Source organism: Amblyomma maculatum, chromosome 10 (assembly GCF_055883805.1).
Source record: "Amblyomma maculatum isolate TAMU_Amacu chromosome 10, ASM5588380v1, whole genome shotgun sequence".
Classification (NCBI taxonomy): domain Eukaryota; kingdom Metazoa; phylum Arthropoda; class Arachnida; order Ixodida; family Ixodidae; genus Amblyomma; species Amblyomma maculatum.
In genome coordinates this window covers 54,179,832-54,200,139 of record NC_139353.1, presented here as the reverse complement: position 1 = coordinate 54,200,139, position 20,308 = coordinate 54,179,832, and the positions used below count along the sequence as shown (strand labels likewise).

Sequence of the window (20,308 nt, the reverse complement as noted above, 5' to 3'; positions counted from 1 at the left end):
GGAGCTCGTGGCACACAAAATCCGGCGTCAATCAGAAGCAGTGATTTGAAATGCCTAAAATGAAGTCACCCAATTAGGGATGGTCCAGTTGGGAAAGCAAATTTTTGTAATGGGTGCACATTATTCTATGGAGTAATGTGATGCAGTTTCCGGTCTTGGGTTTAAACCCAGGCCTACAGCGTCCCGAACGAGCACGCTGCACATACAACAAAGGCTCATTGGTCTAAGAGGGTTAGAACAGCACCCAGTGAATTAGGTTTCGTCTATGCAACGTGGCTACACATGTTTGAGTATTTCACTATACCGTACAATAAAACAGAAAACTAGGTAAAAGAAGGAAAGGTGCTATCGAGTTTCATAATGAAGAGGAAACCTAGACGGCCTCCATCTGTACTTGTTTATTTCCCACACGGGTTCCTTCGTTTCGGCGATTTTAATGTGGGTTCCTGTGAGGCTGTCGCTCCGTCACACACCCGTTCTTTAAAGGATATTTTGCAGGCGTCAGTTTTATCGCCGCTGGGTTGTGGGCCACACTGAAACCAATGGCTCCTACTTCAATCCGTTTTTTGGACAAATCTTATAATCAGGACGCTGTATAGCTGCAATGAACCAGGCCATATCCCTCTCTGTTTGCACTACTTTTGTTACGGCGAGCGTTTATCCAACACTGCCTTGCAGTGTCTTCCTTCGCTGGAGGGGCTTTGCGCATGCGCGCGTTCCGAGTTTTCTTCGTCGCTCGTGTCCACTGTGTCCGCCAAGCAGGTTATATAATACTGCTGTAGCTGAAGTGACGCCCAAGCGCTGAAGCCGAGGCACCGCCCTCTTACTCATGGCAGAAAGCGCGCGCACGGCATGGCGCGCCAGTGCAGGTCGAGTTTTGCACGCGCTATTGTTCTACCTTACCTGAAGCTGATAGTGGGTCGTGCGTTGCGTTCGACTGCACTAATCGTTTGAAGCAGACACCGGGAATAACTTTTCATGTTTAAGTACGCCGAACACAATTTACTACTTCCTTGTTTTGTTTCTTTTGACGCGATAACGTTAAATGCTCCTTTCTGCAGGAAATCTGTCGCCAAACTGTATTGTGTTTGTTATCGTGTCTTATCTAGCCTTGAATGCAACAAAGATAACAAATTGTCTTCAGCGAAGTCGGCGTTGTGAACGAAAAATCTCGGGCATGGCTCTGCGAGTTCAGCCATAAGTTCAGATTTCTAGTATCTATGCATAATTTCACTGACGTGTTATCGCAGAGCTCATGCAAGTGTTCTATGGTATGACAGGATGTTTTATTCAGTTCACAGTCACGTTAAAAAATTATCGTCACAAAGACTAAGGAGATGTTACATATCCATTTCATGGGGATCTGTCATACAGAAGCGCTAAAATGTTTTTTAGGTTCTTCCATGTCTAAAGCAGTTTATGAAACATGTAGTCAGAGAACTAGGTATGTGCGGATGTCTTTGGTAGTGTTCTACTTTTGGCGTCTTTTAATCTATAAATGTTTCTATTCACCTGAATAATGTTGGTCCAAAGGTTATGAAATACATTTCCGAACGTAAACACTTTGCATAGCCACACTTATCACACAGTCCTATCCTCCCCAGAACCGTAGAGGGCAGCGATGTCACGCTGATAGAAACTCTGCAATGGCTTCCTGCAGAGCTTAAAAGTTGCCGTGACCAATCCACTGTCTGGCAACCACTCTTCTGCACACAGCTTCACCTTGTGGGGCACTTCAGTCTTTTGCAAGTCACTAGCCTGCGCAAATGCCAGGATTCTGTTCTCTGCGACCTTCGCCACTTCGGCGTCATCACACAATTCTTTGAGTGTAGCAGTCGTAAGTTCCCTGTCCAATTCTCGAGCGATTTTAAGGAGTTGCCCGCGGTTCGGCACCACAAACGCTACCAGATAGGTGTGCAAGGAGCTTCCATAAACAAACACGTTGTCCACGAGGTGACACGTCTTCAGCAGAGCCTCTACATGGCCGAGGGAGACGTATTCACCGTGCTGCAACTTGACGATGTCCTTCTTGCGGTCAATGATCTTGAGCGTGCCGTCAGGGAAGATCTCGCCAATGTCTCCTGTGTAGAACCAACGCAAACCTCCTTCTTCGCGAAACGATTCTCGCGTCAATTCCTCGTTATTGAAGTAGCCCTGTGCCAAACACGTACCACCAATGACGATTTCGCCGCGAGGATTGGGCTTGTCCGATGTGCTGTAGTTTCCTTCCGGCCAATCGACGACCCGGATATAGCACCCTGGAAGTGGAGCTCCGACGCGCTCCTCACTCACGTCGTCGACGTCCATAAGAGTTCCCGCACCTCCTGTCTCAGTAAGGCCGTACCCTTCGGAGACGTAGCAGCAGAAACAGGCTCGCAAAAACTGCCGAGTTTGTCTAGACATTGGCGCTGAGCCACATCCAATGATTCTCAGTTTTCCCCCGAGAAGACGACGCGTTTTCTTAAAGACTAGCCGGTTGAGGAGAGGAGTGTCGAAACCGAGGTCAAGCCAGAAGCTCTTGTATCGCACCGCGTACTCAAAGAATGCCTTAAAGAAGGGCCCTTCAGAAGCTGCTGCATCGGAAATGGCTTTGAGAAAGCGGTCACCTACGAGAGGTACGCAAGCCAAGTAGGTTGGCTGTACCAGAGTCACGTCGCCTGGGCAGCCCCGGACTAAGGCAGGGCCATTGTCAGTGAAGGTTAGCGGGGACGAGTAGCCTATTCGCGCACCGACGCCAAAGAACATAAGTTCAGTCATCAATTCGAACATGTGTGCCATAGGCAGGTAGGCGACGTAGGAGTCCTCACAGGTACACGCGTTGTAGGACCGCGACAAGGCACCGAAGCTGTTCATGACCGATATGATGCCCCTGTGGGTTTGCACAACGCCCTTGGGCACTCCCGAAGAGCCACTCGTGAACATCACAATGGCCACGTCATCCGGGGTTGGCGAGCACCCCAACGGAAGCTGATAATCTTCTGCGCGTTTTTCCAGACCAGAGAACGGGATCACCTGCAGCGGAAGAACACAAAGAGGTTGGTTGAGACAAGAAAGATAAGCAGAATTTTCGTTTTCGTAATGACTACTGCTTCGTGTACAAATTCTGTCAGTGAAGCTTCCTGCTTCTGGTGGATCTCAAGCTGAAGGGCAGATAGGTTCACAGTAGGCTTTTCAGGTCACTTGCTAGCTCTGTGTGAAGCCCACATGCCTGCTTGATGTACAGTTCGGAAAGTTGACGAGCAGGCTATTCCGTTCTAATCGCAGTCATCAGGCTTAAACAATACCTGTTGAAGAAAAAGCGTACTGGTATTTCTGCTAGTTTCAAATTGTCAACGCGTGGAACAATGGAGACGGCGCTTAAATCTCCTTATGTGCTTCGAAATCGAGAGCTTGAATGTCCCATCATGAATTTATATATCGTCGGTTGGAATCCCTAGGAAGGCGAATGCGAAGTCCTTCATCATTTTTGGCTAGGGCTCCTCGCCGTAGCGGTATCTGTCGCGCATACCGTCATCACACTCGCCACTTCGGTGTAGATAATACCTGTCGTGACGCCAAATTTTTGGGACCACTTCTCGGCGTTGCTAATGGAATTTTGTCTAATTAGTCTAATAAGGCTGCCACGTTAAAAGAACAGAAAGTATTCGCGTGCTCCATTTTTAGGTTGCCACGTAACCTTTCGGGACTACCTCTCGGCCTCACTAACGGTCGCCGACGGAATTCCACTTAATATGGCTAGTAACGTTTCTCTGTAACATTACTGTAAACATCACGTTTGTCCGCAGAGTGTAGTAATATATTACACATCATTTTATAAACTGCTGCAGCTGCCTGTAGTGCAAAGTTTACGTTCTGATAAAATAGAAACCAATCATAGTGTACTTGACGAATGTTAAACTTATAATATCATTATCATGGTCATCAGCCTGATTATACCCACTGCAGGGCGAAGGCCTCTCCCATATTTCTCCACTTAACCCGGTTCTGTGCTAGCTGCATCCACTTGACCCCTGCGAACTTCTTAATCTCATCCGCCCACCTAACTTTCTGCCGCCCTCTGCTACGCTTTCCTTCCCTTGGAATCCAGTTTGTTACCCTCAGCGACCATCGGTTATCCTCTCTTCGCATTACATGTCTTGCCCATGTCCATTTCTTCTTCTTAATTTCTACTAGAATGTCGGTAACTTGAGTTATTTCTCTGACCCATTCTGCACGCTTTCTATCTCTTAATGTTACCCCTACCATTTTTCGTTCCATAGCCCTCTGGGTTGTCCTCAACTTAAGTATAACTTTCTTGGTTAGCCTCCACGTTTCAGCCCCATAGGTGAGTACAGGCAAGATGCAACCGTTGTATACTTTCCTCTTGAGCGATACCGAAACTTATAGTATAGAATGCGCAAAACTCCGTTTGACGACAGTCGTACAATGTGCATGTTGTCCAGAGCGGACCAAGGTTTTACCTAGTGCTATTAGTAATGGTGCCGAGGCCACAATATGCATCCTGCAGCGACTATTCCGAGCAACATTTTTAGTGCGAAATCCCTGCCCAGCCATTACTCTTGTCAAGTTCGTGCGATATGCCCATGCCTGGCTGCCATAGCAACTGTGACGCCAGCCGACGTCTAGCCACCAAAGCGGCGAGTGGGACAACGGCATGACAACAGATACCTCTGGGGCAGGTTCCTTCTCATACTGCTTTTTGCGCACCGTCTGACCGCGTGGCATCACTAACAGCCCCTCATGTGGTGCCAGATTTCCCATCTCGTATCAAACTGGTGATACAAAGACCAATGTACTGCCAACTGTATGCCGTGAAATTAAGACGCTTAACACTTTACGAAACTCAGCGCTACTCTCTCAATCCTAAACACCGCCGATCAAAAGCTGTCAAGAGGAGTGCATGAATCCTGAAGATGTGACCAAGCGAGAAGAACTGAGGAGAAAACATGAGAGACAGAAGATGGCACGAGCTGGTGAGACACAACAATGTGCTGCGAGGCTGAAAGCTAACCTTAATACGCGCTTCCCGTAGGGAACGTCGTACCACTTTCGCACTACCATGGGATCACCCATACTTAAATCAGCCTAACGTTATTCGCAGCTCTTCTTTCACACTTGAATTCACGAACCTAATCTGATGTGCATTTTACCTTTCTAGCTCTTCAATTTATCGTCTATGTTACGTGCTCCATTGCGTACTCTGAAACGTTTTCCTGTTCCATGGTCCGCAACTTCCGACTGCGATATTTTCATCTTTTTTAAGTGCTGTATTTCCCTGTTTTGGTAGATGTGCATTTTTATTTATTTATTTTTAATCTCCGAAAACTGGCTTGCACGAATGTGAAGATAAGTCCACTCTTAAGACCGAGCCTAATCTTATCCGAATATGGGCTTCCCGGCTTCGGTTGCCTGTATAAATTGTTCATGTGTTTTGTGCACCAATGTCTGCTTACAGCTTTTTGTTTGCTTGTATTGTAAATTATTTGTGATTATTTGATGAATCCCCCCCTATGTGATGCCCGCAAGGGTGCTTAGTGTATTTGAAATAAATAAATAAATGCCTAAATAAAAAACAGCTGCCTGTGAATTTTGTCAGGCTGAAGTATTAATTTCTGGCGTCTTCCACCATGAAGCCACTATCTTTCCGTAAAACCCGATTCACAGCATGGGCCATCGGCCCGCGGACAACCGCATAGCGAGCACCGCATGCCGTCGCACTTCCACTCTTTCAGGTTCGCGTCTAGCCCACAATTATTGAAATAACATGGGGAAAGGCTGTGTACCTGTGTGATCCTATTATTCCATCTGTTAAGGCGACGTTTGGGCAACAGAACAGTGACAATAAGGCTAAATATAGGCGCGGTTTTTTTCTTACGCAGACCAGCCGTGGACCTCGCAGAGCAGAAAACCGTTATGTGCCGCCTGCTCCGCTGGCCGATGGCCCGCCCTCTAAATCGGTCTTAAGTGACCTGAAGAACCTCGCCTGCGATATTTCGCCGTTTTCTAAAGTATAGAGTTGTGCATCTATCACGTTACTTCACCGTACATTGCCTTCTGTCTACAGTTGGGTCAAATGTTGAGCGATCATTATCAGTTGGGCGAGAGTTCGCTCTTAAACCGTATCCTTCTTCCTGACTGTACGCGACTATACTCCTTCTCTATTCAGCATGAGTTCTTGGATCATATTCGGGAGACAGAGCCTGGCGAAACGAAATTCAGGCGCTATATTGTGGAGCATTGTTATTCATTAAAAACCCTGTTGTCGTCAAAGATATTCCACAGCGGTCCTGCTTCCTGAGTAGATTCCTAGTTCTTGTTGGCATACAAACGCCTAGCTGTAGTCTCCCTGCGCCGTTTATGAATGCAAAAGTTGCTGTGGCATGGTATAGTAATGTACTCTACAGTATGGCATATGTGGGGTTGAATGTCCGAAAGCTGATCATGGGAAAAGAGAGACGCTATCGTGGAGTGCTCCGGATTAATTACTAGCGCTTATGATCATTTGTTGTGCATTTACATCGCAACATACATTGTTTGCGCATTTTGCCCTATCAAAATGTGTCCACCGGGGACTAGGCTCAATCCCGTGTCCGGCAACCTGCAGCCGAGCATCCACCAAGCCACTATGGCGGATAGCTTTGCACCTTAATGGTATGCAATAAAGCAAAATAGTACATGGCTATTGGAATGTAGCCTGAAGGTGCTTCCACAGACCTTTCGCAATGGATCCTTCGTGAGCTTTCAAACCCCCTTCTGGCACCGTCAGTTTTAATCCTATTGGCAGTACTGACCTCTGGACCTTGAGCCAACGGCGCTGGCAGCTTCGAGTTGGCGCTGTCCATGTACACAATGTGCGTCAACGACGGCATCTTGTCCACGACTCTCAGAAGTCTCGGAAGCAGGTCCGCCGAGGTGACCAGATGCGTCACCTGCGTCTCGTTGACAGCGCTCACTATGGCGTCGTTGCTCAGCGTGGCGTACAGCGTCACCAGTGGGACGTTCGTTCGAAAGCAGGCCTGGGCCGTCAGCATCCACTCGGCCCGTGTCTCGGCGAAGATGGCCAAGTGTTTCCGGGATCTCGCGCCTATGGCGAACAAACCCCGGGCGGTGACATCAATCCTGCGGTCCACCTCCTCGTACGTGATCCACTCGTAGTCACCCAGGACGAGTTTCTTGAATATCTTGCCGCTTGGCTGCTTCTCTTCGCTGCACCGCAGCAAGGGCCGTGTTCCCAGACTGAGGCGCTTCGCGTGCTGGCGAACCGCGGCGCGGGCAACGTCGTCCAAAGTCTGGCAACCTTTAATGCTTTCGAATTCAGCACTCCTCACGTTGAGGTACGGGGAAGACGGGTCGCCATCGATAACAGGTTTGGCGAAACGAGTGTGCTTTCGCTTCCAGTGGAGCCAAGGCTGCTGAAAGATGGCGTAGACAGGTAGTGTGACAACGTCGTAGATGGCCGCCAGGACTTTCATAATGGTGAAGGTAGCCTTAATTGCCATTGGATGCATGTTTTTGTCCGTGAGCAACGTCATTGTTTGGGGCTCTTAACAGAGTAAGCGGCACGAAGAAATGGAGCGCTGATAATAGGCTTATTTGGCGGCTCTTTGTACAGATCGTTGCAGCGAAGCCGTTGCCCCGAAGAATAGGCCAGCCTTCGTTTATTGCACTTGAGACTACCGGCAAGATGACTTGGTGGGGAACTACAGTGTTGTGCAGGTTGGATCCTTAAGGTCTGTAAAAGAAGAAAGCGACACGTGCATGATTAAACGCCTACAAAAGCCACTGTATAGGACATATCTCATTTGGTGGCACTACAGCTTTATTGACCTTTTTGGACCGTTATGAGAACGTCTAGACTTTTTTTTCGATTTCAAGCTTTTCCGTTTGAAGAGCGCACTTTATATCTGCATTTAAGGATATGGCGTGATGCTGTTAATGGCTCCCGTCTATGGCTCCTCTAAAGATCCTTGTTCTCGTCCATATACACTTTCACTCGCTTATTAAGTAATCCCTTAAATGGCTTCTCCATTTCTCTCTAGCAACTTTAGCATCCAGCCGTGAGCTACTTGCTTACGAAGTAGCTATACTTGCTGCAGCCTGCGCGGAGCAGATTGACGACAAAGGTCGCGAGAGTAGACGTGAACTCGGCCGCCGAAGCTTAGCCTGGCTGCCGCTTCTGCGCCTGCCTCTGATAGTTGCCCACAACACCGACACCATATTTTCTGGAAAAAAAGGCATTTAATGCTGTCACATTCAAAAAATGTCAGAAGCAGCAATCAATGGGCTTGTAGACTATCATGACCAATCAACGTCACAATATCGGATCTCGTATGAATTATTATCTCGACAAAAATCACCCCCAATATCAGGAATTCTTGAAACAGCAAGACAAGTCTTTCTTCGATGCTCCAAATATTATATACGCTGCGCTGCAGACTAAGGGGAGCGGTTTACCAGAGTGGTCGACTCTTACGAAGTAGAGAGGCTATAATTCAGATATTACTGCAATCGGTTGCTGCCTCTCTCCAATCAACAGCGGCTCATCAAGAAGCTGCGCATAAAACCGGGAGCTGCCGATAATTTCGGCACGTCCTTGCCAGAAAACACCGCCTCTGTACTACTTTATTATCAGGTCTATCAGGTCGTCGCCCTAACAAGCGGAGGCGGAGGGAGAGCGGGCAGTAAACGTATTGTAGGAGTATTCAGATTTGGCAATCTGTTACGTACGTACCTGGCCTGATAAAGAAGCATTTAGTACTATCTGGAGACCCACAAATGCACGCAAGGATTTTATTTCATTGATGCAACCATTCCTTAGAAAGGCTTATGAACTTTGCTCTGTCGACTGGAAAGGTCGACGGCACACTTTTTAACTAGCTAAGATTTAATGCACGCGAGGTATGTTTTGCGGCTTTCTACCACAAGCTGCTGACTGTACCCTACCTACCATGGCCTCCGAGAAGACGGAGTTAACACTCTAACACACTCCCAGAAGTTCGCAGTCTACGCCTTCGAAGCAATTAACAACCAGCCTCACGCCTGAAAGAAAAAGTTTATCGACGATTACGATACTCTGTAAGGCGAGGATTTAGAGCTAATCTTCAAGTACTTCGCGATGTGCAAGGGCAAATAATTTAGGATGCAAACGCATTTACATGTGCAGGTAAGTGCAGTTATTCCTTTTCCATCACATAATCCGTCTTCAACTGACACACATTTTCTTTCTTATTCGTGACTCTTCTAAAGAAGGCGCCGACATGATAACTGCTTGTGTCGCCGCCCTGTCTCGTCTACATCGTCTCGAGTGGCGCATGGGCGACGTAAGCGCGTTTCTCTACAGCGCTGTCACATTTCACCCCAGCATATTAAGCATTACTCGGCGCAAACTAAGTGCGGACCCTATTTTTCGCACCACACCCCCTGTACCCCCCCCCCCCTCTCCTTCCACCTTTCTTCCTGCTCCACCCTCCTCACTCTTCAGCCGTGTCATCATTCTCCTCCTTTCATTTCCGACGTCATTTTGGTGCCCCACCCCATGTCGCGGTAGTCATCTTGCCCTCCTGCTTTCTTTCACCATAGTCACTGTTCAGCTTCTTGTCGCTCCACCCTCAAGTTGTGTACATATTCATCCGACTTCTTCACAACCTCCTACTTGCACGGTAGCCATGAATTGAGCGGGTTCTTCCTGTAAGAGCGACCTTCCGGTTGATTCGTCATCCACCCTCGTCGCACCTCCAACCTTCTAGACCACTCAGTGCTTCATATCCTCTCTTCCTCTTTCCTCTACTCTGCATGCAAAGAAGGGACTTGCGCCCCTCCACGCTACCGCCCGCTACCAGTGGCAGCTGGTAGGTAGCCCCCGCTCTGCTACCAACCACCCATTTGTTGCAGTTGGCTGATTACACCGTCGACAATAACGACGCATAATCTTCAGTGCCAGCTTCCACAACGACAACGCATGGTCTAAGAATAGACTCAAAGACCTGCGTTTTGAAACAAAATAAATCACTTATCAGGTAAAAACCGCTTGACTACTTTGCTGCAACAGGACTCGGAGCACTTGCTACTATTCTTTTCGAATGACCAGACCACCTTACATCTAAATCAAAACAGCCCGTGGAGAAGAGGGTAAAAGATCATTTTTGAGCTTTCAGATAGTGTGACGGAGACGCGAAGTAAGTCGACAGCCTTAAAATGTCCGACAAGAAGCGCCAACGGAAGAAAGTGGGTGCTCGTGTGAAGCTCCGTGACTGCTAGCGGCATCCACTAGTGAATCTGTTCCAACAATGCGAGATTAGACACTTCGTCAATATCAGAGCTAGGACTGCCAAGTCAGCTGTTTCATTCTGAACGACAGTGAAACTGCTCGAAATAGTTCAACGCCATCGCTGTGTAAGCAAAAATTATCCGACGGGGTGCAGTGCAACTGGAAATGAGAGAAGGAGCCTTCTTCCTAGGATTTCGGAATTCTGGTAGGTATGTCTCTTCAGCGCTCTTCTTTTATAAGATCTGGTCACAAAAATAAAATATCAGCCCTACGTATTTCAGCTGCTTAAAAGTGGGAGCCACTTCACCTATAAACATTTACATTGGGCGAGGAAGTTGTCGAAACGCCCCCTCTCAGGAATGGCGGAAACCATTTTCGCTGCCTATTCCATCGTGCTAGTTCAAAGCGCACATGACTTGCCAGCAAACAACATGGCAGCGCCCAAGCAGTCTTCGCTGAAAAAGTGGGCATTTCCAAGAAAGGCTCACAAAGGTTAAGGTCGTCAAGTTACCGAATCCAGTGAAAAACTGCGAGCGTTCACAACTCTCTCATAACCTCCTCAAGAGCAGCAGATTCCCATCACTGCGAAAGCCATTGTAGCTGGTTATGTAGAAAAATAAATTAGTTCTTTTTACAATGTCTTCTTCGAAGCTTGATTCTCAGCCATCTTAGGGAAAAACACGCCCAGATAGAGTTCACTTGTCTCCTCTGCAGTACAGGCGGAACCGACAAACAGAAGTCCGTTGTAATAAGAAATTAGAAGCAGCCTCGGCACTTTGGGTAGAGATACAACCCGGCACGTGAAAGGGAAGCAGAAAGGCTTGAGTTCATCTTGGGCCTTGCGAGCATTCCTCCACAAGTTCATATGCTCGAGGAAGGTCGGAAGCTATAAAACGGTCGTCTAGTTGACAATGCTGTCTGCGACTCTATTTTGATGGAAATGTTTTTGAACAATCGTCTCTTCTACCTGCAGCAGAACGAGTCACAACTAAAACCCAACCTCTTGATACAGGCATCCCTGGTACCATTATAACAATAACTAATCAGCTAGTTTGATGTTGTGTTACCTGCAGTGTTTGATACTACACCAGCCACAAATTGTAGAGCTTAGGTTCCGAGACTGCTTCAGAGAAGCTTGCAGGATCTGACTCAGGTACAGAGAATCTGTGCTATATGAAAGAAGCCTGCCTTAAAGAAGACTTTAGCAGTTAATTGTGGCCGCGATCGGAGCTCCGGAATCAAATGCCGATTAGTCGAACGCTTCAGGCATCACGGGCAAATATTTTCATCATGGTCAAGTCGGCACCCACTCTGCCTAGGAAGAACTAGATTTCTCTTTTTTTTTCACCAATATGTCATTGCTGCAAAGGGTAGCATATAGCACTCATTTTGCTTTTCTGTTTTAACGACAAAGGCGGACGATGGAATACATTTTTAGGCATTACACCTTTGGCTTACATTCAATAACTATGCTTCTCGGCGTGCATAAAGATAGCCCTGAACACAAATTTGTTTTGTAATTTTGTCGGTCAGTTCAGTTCAGTTGAGTCGTTCAGTCGTGTCTGACTCTTCGTGACCCTATGGACCATGTCACGCCACGCTTTCCGGTCTCGCACTATCTTCCTAATATCACATAACTTCATCTGCAGCGCCTCGAGGATGCCATCTAACCATCGCGTTCGCTGCCTACCCCTTCTCCGGTGACCCTCAACCTTTCCCAACATCAAATATTTCTCCAGCGACTCCTCTCTTCTCATCAGATGACCAAAGTAGCTGAGCTTTAACTTTAGAATTTGACCCTCCAACGAACAGCCAGGGTTTATGATCGACAATATCGACTGATTTGATCTTCTGGCCGTCCAAGAAACTCTCAAGAGTCTCCGCCAGCACCACAATTCAAACGCGTCAATTTTTCGGCGGTCAGCCTTCTTCACAGTCCAACTCTCGCATCCATACATCACAACTGGAAAGACTATAGCACGAGTTATACGCATCTTGATTGGCATACTAATGTCTCTGCTCTTTACTAGGCGGTCAAGGCTAGCCATGGCTCTCTTTCCCAGAAGTAGGCGTCTCCTAATTTCATACCTGCAGTCTCCTTCCGGGGTTATCTTGGAGCCCAAGAAGAGAAAATCTGTCACAGCTTCCACTTCTTGTCCCTTGATGCTCCAGGACTTGATGGGGCAAGACGCCATGATCTTTGTCTTTTTAATGTTCAGTTTAAGCCCAAACATCTCACTCTCTTCTTGTACGCGCATCAGAATAATTTTGTCGTAGCAGGTTTCATTTGAACACTCACTTTAAAACCACTTTTTACCGGGACAAAGGTAAAATTACTACTGGGAGACGACTTGACATAACTGCATATTCACAAACGTTCTTCTTATGACTATTTGCTAATCCCCTAATTGAAACACTACCGAAGCTATGGAAAAACAACAAAGGTGTGGAAGGAGAAGAAAATTAAAAGGGCTAATCGTGGGGTTTACTTACATTCTGAGAAATCTTAGGCGTCTGTACTCGGGTCTAAGTACCATGTCGCGTACTACCTCTGCCCGATCGACTGGGTCGGTTAGATACTGCACGAGATAAGCTCCAGCCGTCAATAAGGGGGCACCTTTGCAGCCCAGCTGATGGCCCAGAATGTTATGCGTACTCTTCTACGCTACCCCTGCAATGACTCCCGTATCGTGTTTCCACCCCGGATGTGAGGACACGTATAGTCCAGAGTGCGATACACTCTTACGAGTCAGCACCCGTTATCTTCTTTTTTAATGGTGACGAAATCAGGCAAGTACAACAGCCCTTCGAAACCGGGGCTTTCGTATTCCATCATCAACCCCGATATCGTGGCAACACTCCAATCTATTGATAAGTTAGGAGCCATTGTTACTACAGACGGCCGTATCGGACGACTAGGTGTACCCCGTTGCACCATCAACGTTTTACGCGCAAAACTTGGCTGAAAATACAGCGACTAGATGGATGTTTTCTTATTTTTAGCCCTAAGACGAAGTCTGGTTCAAATGTTTCAAATATGGAGAGCAGGTATTAAGAAAATGAGATATGAGAGTCAGCACTTATCTTAAACAGGAAGGTAGTGTGCAATCAAGTGACGTGCGAAACGACCGCTTTCCAGATATTCATCAAACCAGATAACGACCTCCTTTATCAACTTTTGAATTTGCGAAGTTGTAATGGGATGTAACAAAAGCTAGACATACTTTTATAACAGACAGGCTAACGATTATCATCTGGCGGGCGCTCCTTTATCGCTGCAGGCGTCTGATAGCGTCCTCACTGCGATGAGACATGAATGATTAACTGAAATAAAGGGGGTTTACATAAGTGTGATAAAGTGTACTTAAACGTTGTCAGCAAACAGCAATAATCATGGAGTGCATGTTATCCGACGTGGTTTTTCATTTCAAAAAGCCTATCAACAGGAGGACATGACCGTCATGCATTCATTAGATTTTTCTTAAGGGCTCAGTCACGGACCGGGCACCTAGTTCTATGTTACCTAAAGAACGCGGATGTACCGTCTTTGCCAAAAGTAACCAGGCTGCATGTTTCACTTCTCGCTTGTATTTTGAAGCCAACATTGAATTCCAGAGGATCACAAATTGTTAATAAGTGAAGACAGGAGCTCAGCTTTACTTTGCACATACTTCCAGCTTCATAAGTGGTACGAATTCTCTGCAACTCGTCTCAGAAGTGAAACCCGCAGCCTGGTTACTTTTGGCAAAGACGGTACGTCATCTGTTTAGCATCACGCCGTTTGTGCAGTGTGTAGATATTCTCGGAGAGCATGCGTCGGTGTCCTTCAAGAAAACAAGACACACAGCTAGTCAAGCAGATTCAAGGTGCGTGCACTCTGAAACGGAGCGGCCGCATTTGTCAAGTGCTCCACGGCACTTGAAAGGGCTCTGCGGTCTCAAACCTTTATCCGGCGATGATTCTTTGTTTCTTGCCTGTCAAGTGGAGCGCATTGTCGTAGACAATGCGCGAAATCGTTCAAGTGTGTACGCGGATGGTGGACAAGTATGGTGCAACTTCGGGGAGTTCGAGAATATAGTGACACAGCTCCTTGAGAAATTGAGCATAATCTTCGAAGCATAACCTTGCCTATCCTAATGTCCCAAAGAGGTTTCTAGCACGTCTGTCGCTTCAGATAAGTTATCACAAGCCATCGGTAGCAGTAAGAACGATGTAGTACAATTGAAGGCTGTGCTTATCAACGCGTTAGCTACTCAGCCAGTTTTTATGCGTCATGCATTTTTGCATTGTATTTTCTCAACACCTCTCTGCATATTCTCCAATTTTTTTTTGTACCGGATGTATCGTTTTCTGCATCTTCCGTTTGAGTAATTATTTTCTTTGTGGCTTATTTTTTATCCATTCATCGTGTGTTACGCAATGAAACAGCACTTCAGTGAACTTCGAGACAGACTGAATAAATATTCGTCTCAGTAGAAGTTGGGTGAATAGAAAGGAGCCTACAGCCGCTAATTTTAGTAACCAAAGTTTAGCTCAACAATTCCATTCAGGAGGCTTCTAAAGGTAATTGACAGTATCGAAAACTTCGCCCAAGCACTCCGTACTTGCACAGGGCATTTTTCATAGGATGCAGCAATAATTTTCTGCTCAACATTTATATCCACAATTGAAAATTTCGTTAACCAGGCTAGTTTATCTTTTCAAGTGCCAGTTTGTTGTTCTCTTTTAAGACATAGACTCTTTCAACTTCTACATAAGCGTTATGAAATTCTTACTACGTTGTTTTCATCGGAAACTTGGTTTCCCTAAATTTCTTCATAAGAATGAAAGAGACAACGGTGGCCAAGAACATTTTGGTCGGCTATTAGTTGGACTATATGAGCCAGTCTCGTAGAAGTGCCACACTGAAGCAGGCGCGAAGCCTAAAATGTTTAATTGAGAGAGTATGGCGCGCTTATTGCGTGAGCTAATAAATGCACTTGCTGTTGAACGGCTGGCATTCATACCTTGAAGAACCTGCGCAGGAAACGCAACGGAATTGTCAAAAAGGTGAAACAGACAGAGACGCTGAATTTGAAAGTTTCATTTTGGAACGAAGGCGACCACCTTCTCATGTGATTATTATAGGATCATGTCAATGACTAATAAATAGAAAAAGACCTGTTCTTATACAAAGTTATTCATTTAACTAGTGGTACCAAAACTCATATTCCCCTTCCGAAGTGACGCACAAGTCAGGCACTCTATCATCTGGCAAGTTTGTTATCTGACGTACAATCTTATCTGGCGGAAACTTGCAGCTGCATCAACTATGAATATTAGACCTGGAAGATTCTGGTTCCGTTAAACGCACTGAAGGATTTGTGCTGTCCCTGAAGAAAACGCTGGAAAGCGAAAATTCGAGGACACTTTGGCGACTGAAGTGATGAAAGGAAAAAGCCTGAGTGCTGCATTCTGCTACGCGACTGTTGCGCATGTAGCGATGAATGCTGCTACAAGTAAAGCGAGCGACTACTCTTTCACATTCTGCGAGTGCATTTATTCAGTGAATTCTGCTTGACAGCGGCGAGATCGTGCTCCTTGTATCTTCGCATTTCTACGTTTTCTGTTGTGTGGTTGATTTTACCGGGCTCGTGACATTAACTAGTAATTAATTATTTGCGCAACAGTCGCTAACTAGTAGTTATTATATTTAGTCATTAATTAGTGAGTATTACTTATTATCAATTAGTAATAACTTAGGTATTGGTCAATAATTCGCAACTAGTAATTAATTAGTGATTACTAACTAGTAATTGTTTAATAATCATATCGTTAATTAATGATTGTTACTTGACTGGCATATGGCCATATAAGGCACGCATTCGCGCATACTGTAGTGGTGCTCTGTGATTGGTCGAGACCTCCATGACGTCATCCTTCTCGACCAATCAGAGCCACCTCAAAAGCGTGACGCTTTTGCTGACGACAACGATGAAGCATAAAGGCTTTCGCCTTAAAAACAATCTTAGGTTTTGCAGAGAACGTTTTAATCCGCATATATATCACACTCTCAGGGGATCGCGAAATATATCGATAATAAATAATACACTGCACACGCACTGGTGACACGTTTGTTAAGGAGACGCGCCGCCCTGACAGCGCACCACATTTGCCGGACTACAACCTGCCTCGCCTAGAGGCCGCAGGGGAACATGCTTTGGAACTAAACATTGCCTCTCCTGTTACCACAGCACTATAAACTTATTATTCCCCATGCAATTTAAGCGCAGTTGGGCAGGGATGTTGCAGCGAAAACGAGAGCAAATGAACACCAATACTAAATACACTCGGCGATTTCCTGTGAGTACGCAGTTCGCGAACAGAGTGATTGAAGAGTGCCATTATAGAGAAGCGGCATGCTGCGCGCGATGCGATACATCGAACGTTTCTCTAAGAGGAAAACAATACAAACAGTAGTGTCATGCTTTTGCGTTGGGTTCTCACGGGGACGTTGCTTGAAAATTTCAAATAAATTGCGAGATATTTGCTCCAGTCAGAACAAGTTCATGATTAGCGTGCCTTGTTTCGAGGAAGCAAAATGCTGTAAATATGCAAAAACTATACATCTTGACCTGGAAGCCAAGTATTATTGCTTGTTAACACGTTACCTAAGCAAAAAGCTATATTATGGCAAAAGTAGTTTCATTGAAATATAATTGCACTGGATACGACGGAGTTTCACTTTGGGACTTAACAATGCTTCATTCAACTGAAGTGTTTATTCCGATTAGGTTCGTTCAAGTGGAAGTTATCTATACTGCATTGCGGGCTGCAGTATATCTGCTCTGAGCAGTGCGGATATACGAAATGTAACAAAACTAGGCCTAAAGTCAGCGTTTGCTTAAGGCATACCCGTACATAGTGCTACTTAAAATCACAATATGCAGGGGATTAATGCAGATTTTCATGAATCTTATAAAAATTTAACATTCGAAACATTCATAAAAACAGAGCGGTATTATGCCTGTTGCATACGAGGGGTGTAAAGAAAACTTTCTATGGACTGTGCCATGATTATTGCATCGCTCAACTACTGTTTCTGTGCTTGCATAGGCAGAGTAGCCCATTTATGTGCATACGATGTATGGCTAATCTCAAATTGGTTCCAGAATATTTTCTCTTATCTGGTGTGAGATATTCCAAGGAACGGAGATGCACTACATGGCACGATAAAAGAACACATAAGAGGGAGTCATTTTCATCGGTTAACTTGAAAAATGCATGAGTCGGCGAGGAGAGGGCGGTAATATTTTTCCTGCTTAAATTCACTCGCAGCACTGACAAATAGAAAATGCAGAACGGTATAGTTTTCATGCCGTACATTTTGCATACAATAATCTATACAGCCACGGGATTGAACAGGGAGCAGAAGAAGGAAGGTCAACCAGCAAAAGTAGCCGGTAAACCTCAAATTTCTCAAATGTCTAACATCTCATTTCTGCAGTATGGAATCCAAGAAACAGTAATCACCGCCTGGTCATGGCTAATCCCACTTGTGGGTATGCGCCATTTTTATGGGGACAACAACAAGAAAAGAAGCTCATTTGCTACCCTGCACCAGAGAACAAGGGACGAAGGGATATAAAGGAGAAGAAACAGGAGGACCATCAGCCTCTTTGGTCATTGCTGCTTACAGCAAAGTTTCTTTTCTCCCAAGATTTTATCGATGAGAGTGAATCACTGAATAACTATTGCAGGTATCACATAATATAAAAGCAAATAGCAGGGAAACAACCACGTGCCTCAAGTGCATGGGAATTGAACCCATGACCTCCACATGTCATATTCGGTGCTCTACCGACTTGAGTATGGTGCTAGTGCACGCTCTTCAGATTAAGATACACTTAAACGCATTTGAAAACGGAAGGAGAGACAACCGCCGCTTTAGCTCAATTGTAAACAGTCGTGATATGCAAGGCACATTACACAAATAAAATTTAACTTCCAGGATGTTTCTGTGTTTCCATTTTTGCACCTATGCATGCGTATTTTTATATTCATGTTTCAACCTTGTATTTCAGCTTTGTGGCTTACACTACCTAGCAATACCTTTTTCATGAATCTTGCAGTCTACCTAATTTTGTGTGCAAATAATATTGATACGTGGCAAGGTTAGTGCACGAAGGTTAGTCCAGGTTGACGCAACACACAAAGCACAGAATCACAACAGCGTAAACCTTCTTCTCGCACTAAACGTTGCTACCACTTTGTCATCTTCTGTGTCACTGTTTCTGATCGTTATCTTCTTTAACGTCCACCGATACAGGGCATATATGTCACATTAACCCCCCCCCCCCTTCCCCCCCCCCCCCCCCCCCCCCCACGAAAAGCACAGTCTCGGTGCGCACTAGGACGAACTACTGCAGGGGTAGTACGGCTTCATTCTGGCGACATGAACAATCTCGGTGCGTGGCATAGAGGACTGTCGCGGCGGATGTACAGGGGCGACCTCGTATATCACAGGGGTGACTGGCCGTAAAACACGGTAGGGTCCTGCGTAGCGTGGCAAGAGCTTCTCACACAGCCCAACTTCACGAGCGGGAGTCCAGAGCAAGACGAGAGAGCCCGAAGAGTAGTGGACGTCCCGGTGGTGAGAATCATGGCGCCGTTTTTGAGAATTTTGGGAGAAGGCCAGTCGTCGGCGAGCAATAACACGGGCTGCGTCAGCTCGGGAGATGGCGTCACGAACGTAACAACTGGCGTTAGCGGTGGGAGGCAATACGCTGTCGAAAGGAAGGGGAGGGTTGCGGCCGTTTGATAAATATTGAGGGTCAATTTGCTTCGTTTAGAAATGTGTCATATCGTAGCAATATTTTATGTCCTATTTCCTTTCAGTTACGTAGAGCTTTGTTGTGTTATAATAATATCGACCACTAGTGTCGTTGAAATATATATTTGAGATTTTTTGAGCTCGCTGACCATACTGACCTCGCTGACGCTGACCTCAACTAACAATACCAAGTGAGCTTAACAGTATAAATAAATATTAAAATATTAACAACATCCTCGACTCCATTATTCGTATTTGTTCAGCCAATCCACCAAGGACATAAAAGTTTGGAGTTGGTGGCGTTAAGAGACAGGGGAGCTTAGGAGGGGCCCTGCGAAATTCTGATAGCATTCAGATCCATTGAGAAAGGTGAGACGGCAATACTCACTGCAGCAAGCTGAATTCTCCCTCGGGCTGTCAGGAACGGTCTTTCTCGTCGTGGCAAGACCCAGCCAGCAGCTCACGCCCAATTGCACACGGCGCTTGCACACTCCCAGGACAAGTTTGCGTCGCACCCCCTCTACGCAATCTCGGTGCGTGGGGCGAGGGTGAGCCTTTTGCGCCGCCAATGATGGATGCTCGGAAACCGACTGCACCGGGAAGAAAGACAGCATATCGGCTGGACCCTCACAGTTGCGAAAAGAACAGGAGGTTATCGGCAAACGCCTCTGTAGGTTCATAACCTATCGAATAAACCATGGCGGCTTTTTACAGGGATACGTTATCTCGCTCTTCCAACGCTATGTGGAAATCGGTTCAGGTCTGCGTTCTTTGTTATACCCTGACCATGTTCACACTATTGCCACACTAAAGTAAGTCACTACGGATGTAGCATAGCTGAAATATCACTGTCTCACTACACTTAGGCGGTTGATGAGCTCCATAACTTTACCACAGTCCATACTCTAGCTTTGCAGCGCCTCTCTACAGCGTATATGGCATGAATGTGCGATATATCATCAAGAGCTCTAACTCCCCTTTTCACGTATACTCTGTTGCCCGGGAATATCAGGACAGCAATGCCTATTGCTAGAGGAAACATGTATATTTTCAGTCTTCAACCTCTCTGAGTCACTCACATAGATGCCGCTCCCTCGCATTCAATTTCTCTCTCTTTCTCTCTCTCTCTCTCTCTTTCTCTCTCCTTCTCTAGAAATTTCAGTCTCGTTTGACAAGCACAAATACTCGTTTTGCCATTAAGGTTTTCCTTGAGTGACGCTCTCAGACTG

General features: G+C 46.0%; 1 protein-coding gene across 1 annotated transcript; it reads right to left on the bottom strand.

Annotated features, from left to right (window-relative positions):
* Positions 1 to 1,226: 1,226 nt before the first annotated feature.
* On the bottom strand, positions 1,227 to 19,604 carry LOC146176484 (long-chain-fatty-acid--CoA ligase 4-like). Its single transcript, XM_084580972.1, has 3 exons — positions 19,468 to 19,604; positions 6,792 to 7,732; positions 1,227 to 3,012 (listed from the first exon to the last, which is right to left on the bottom strand). The coding sequence occupies exons 2-3, from the start codon at positions 7,530 to 7,532 to the stop codon at positions 1,582 to 1,584; spliced, it is 2,172 nt and encodes a 723-aa protein (XP_084437098.1). The 5' UTR covers positions 7,533 to 7,732; positions 19,468 to 19,604; the 3' UTR covers positions 1,227 to 1,581.
* Positions 19,605 to 20,308: the final 704 nt, after the last annotated feature.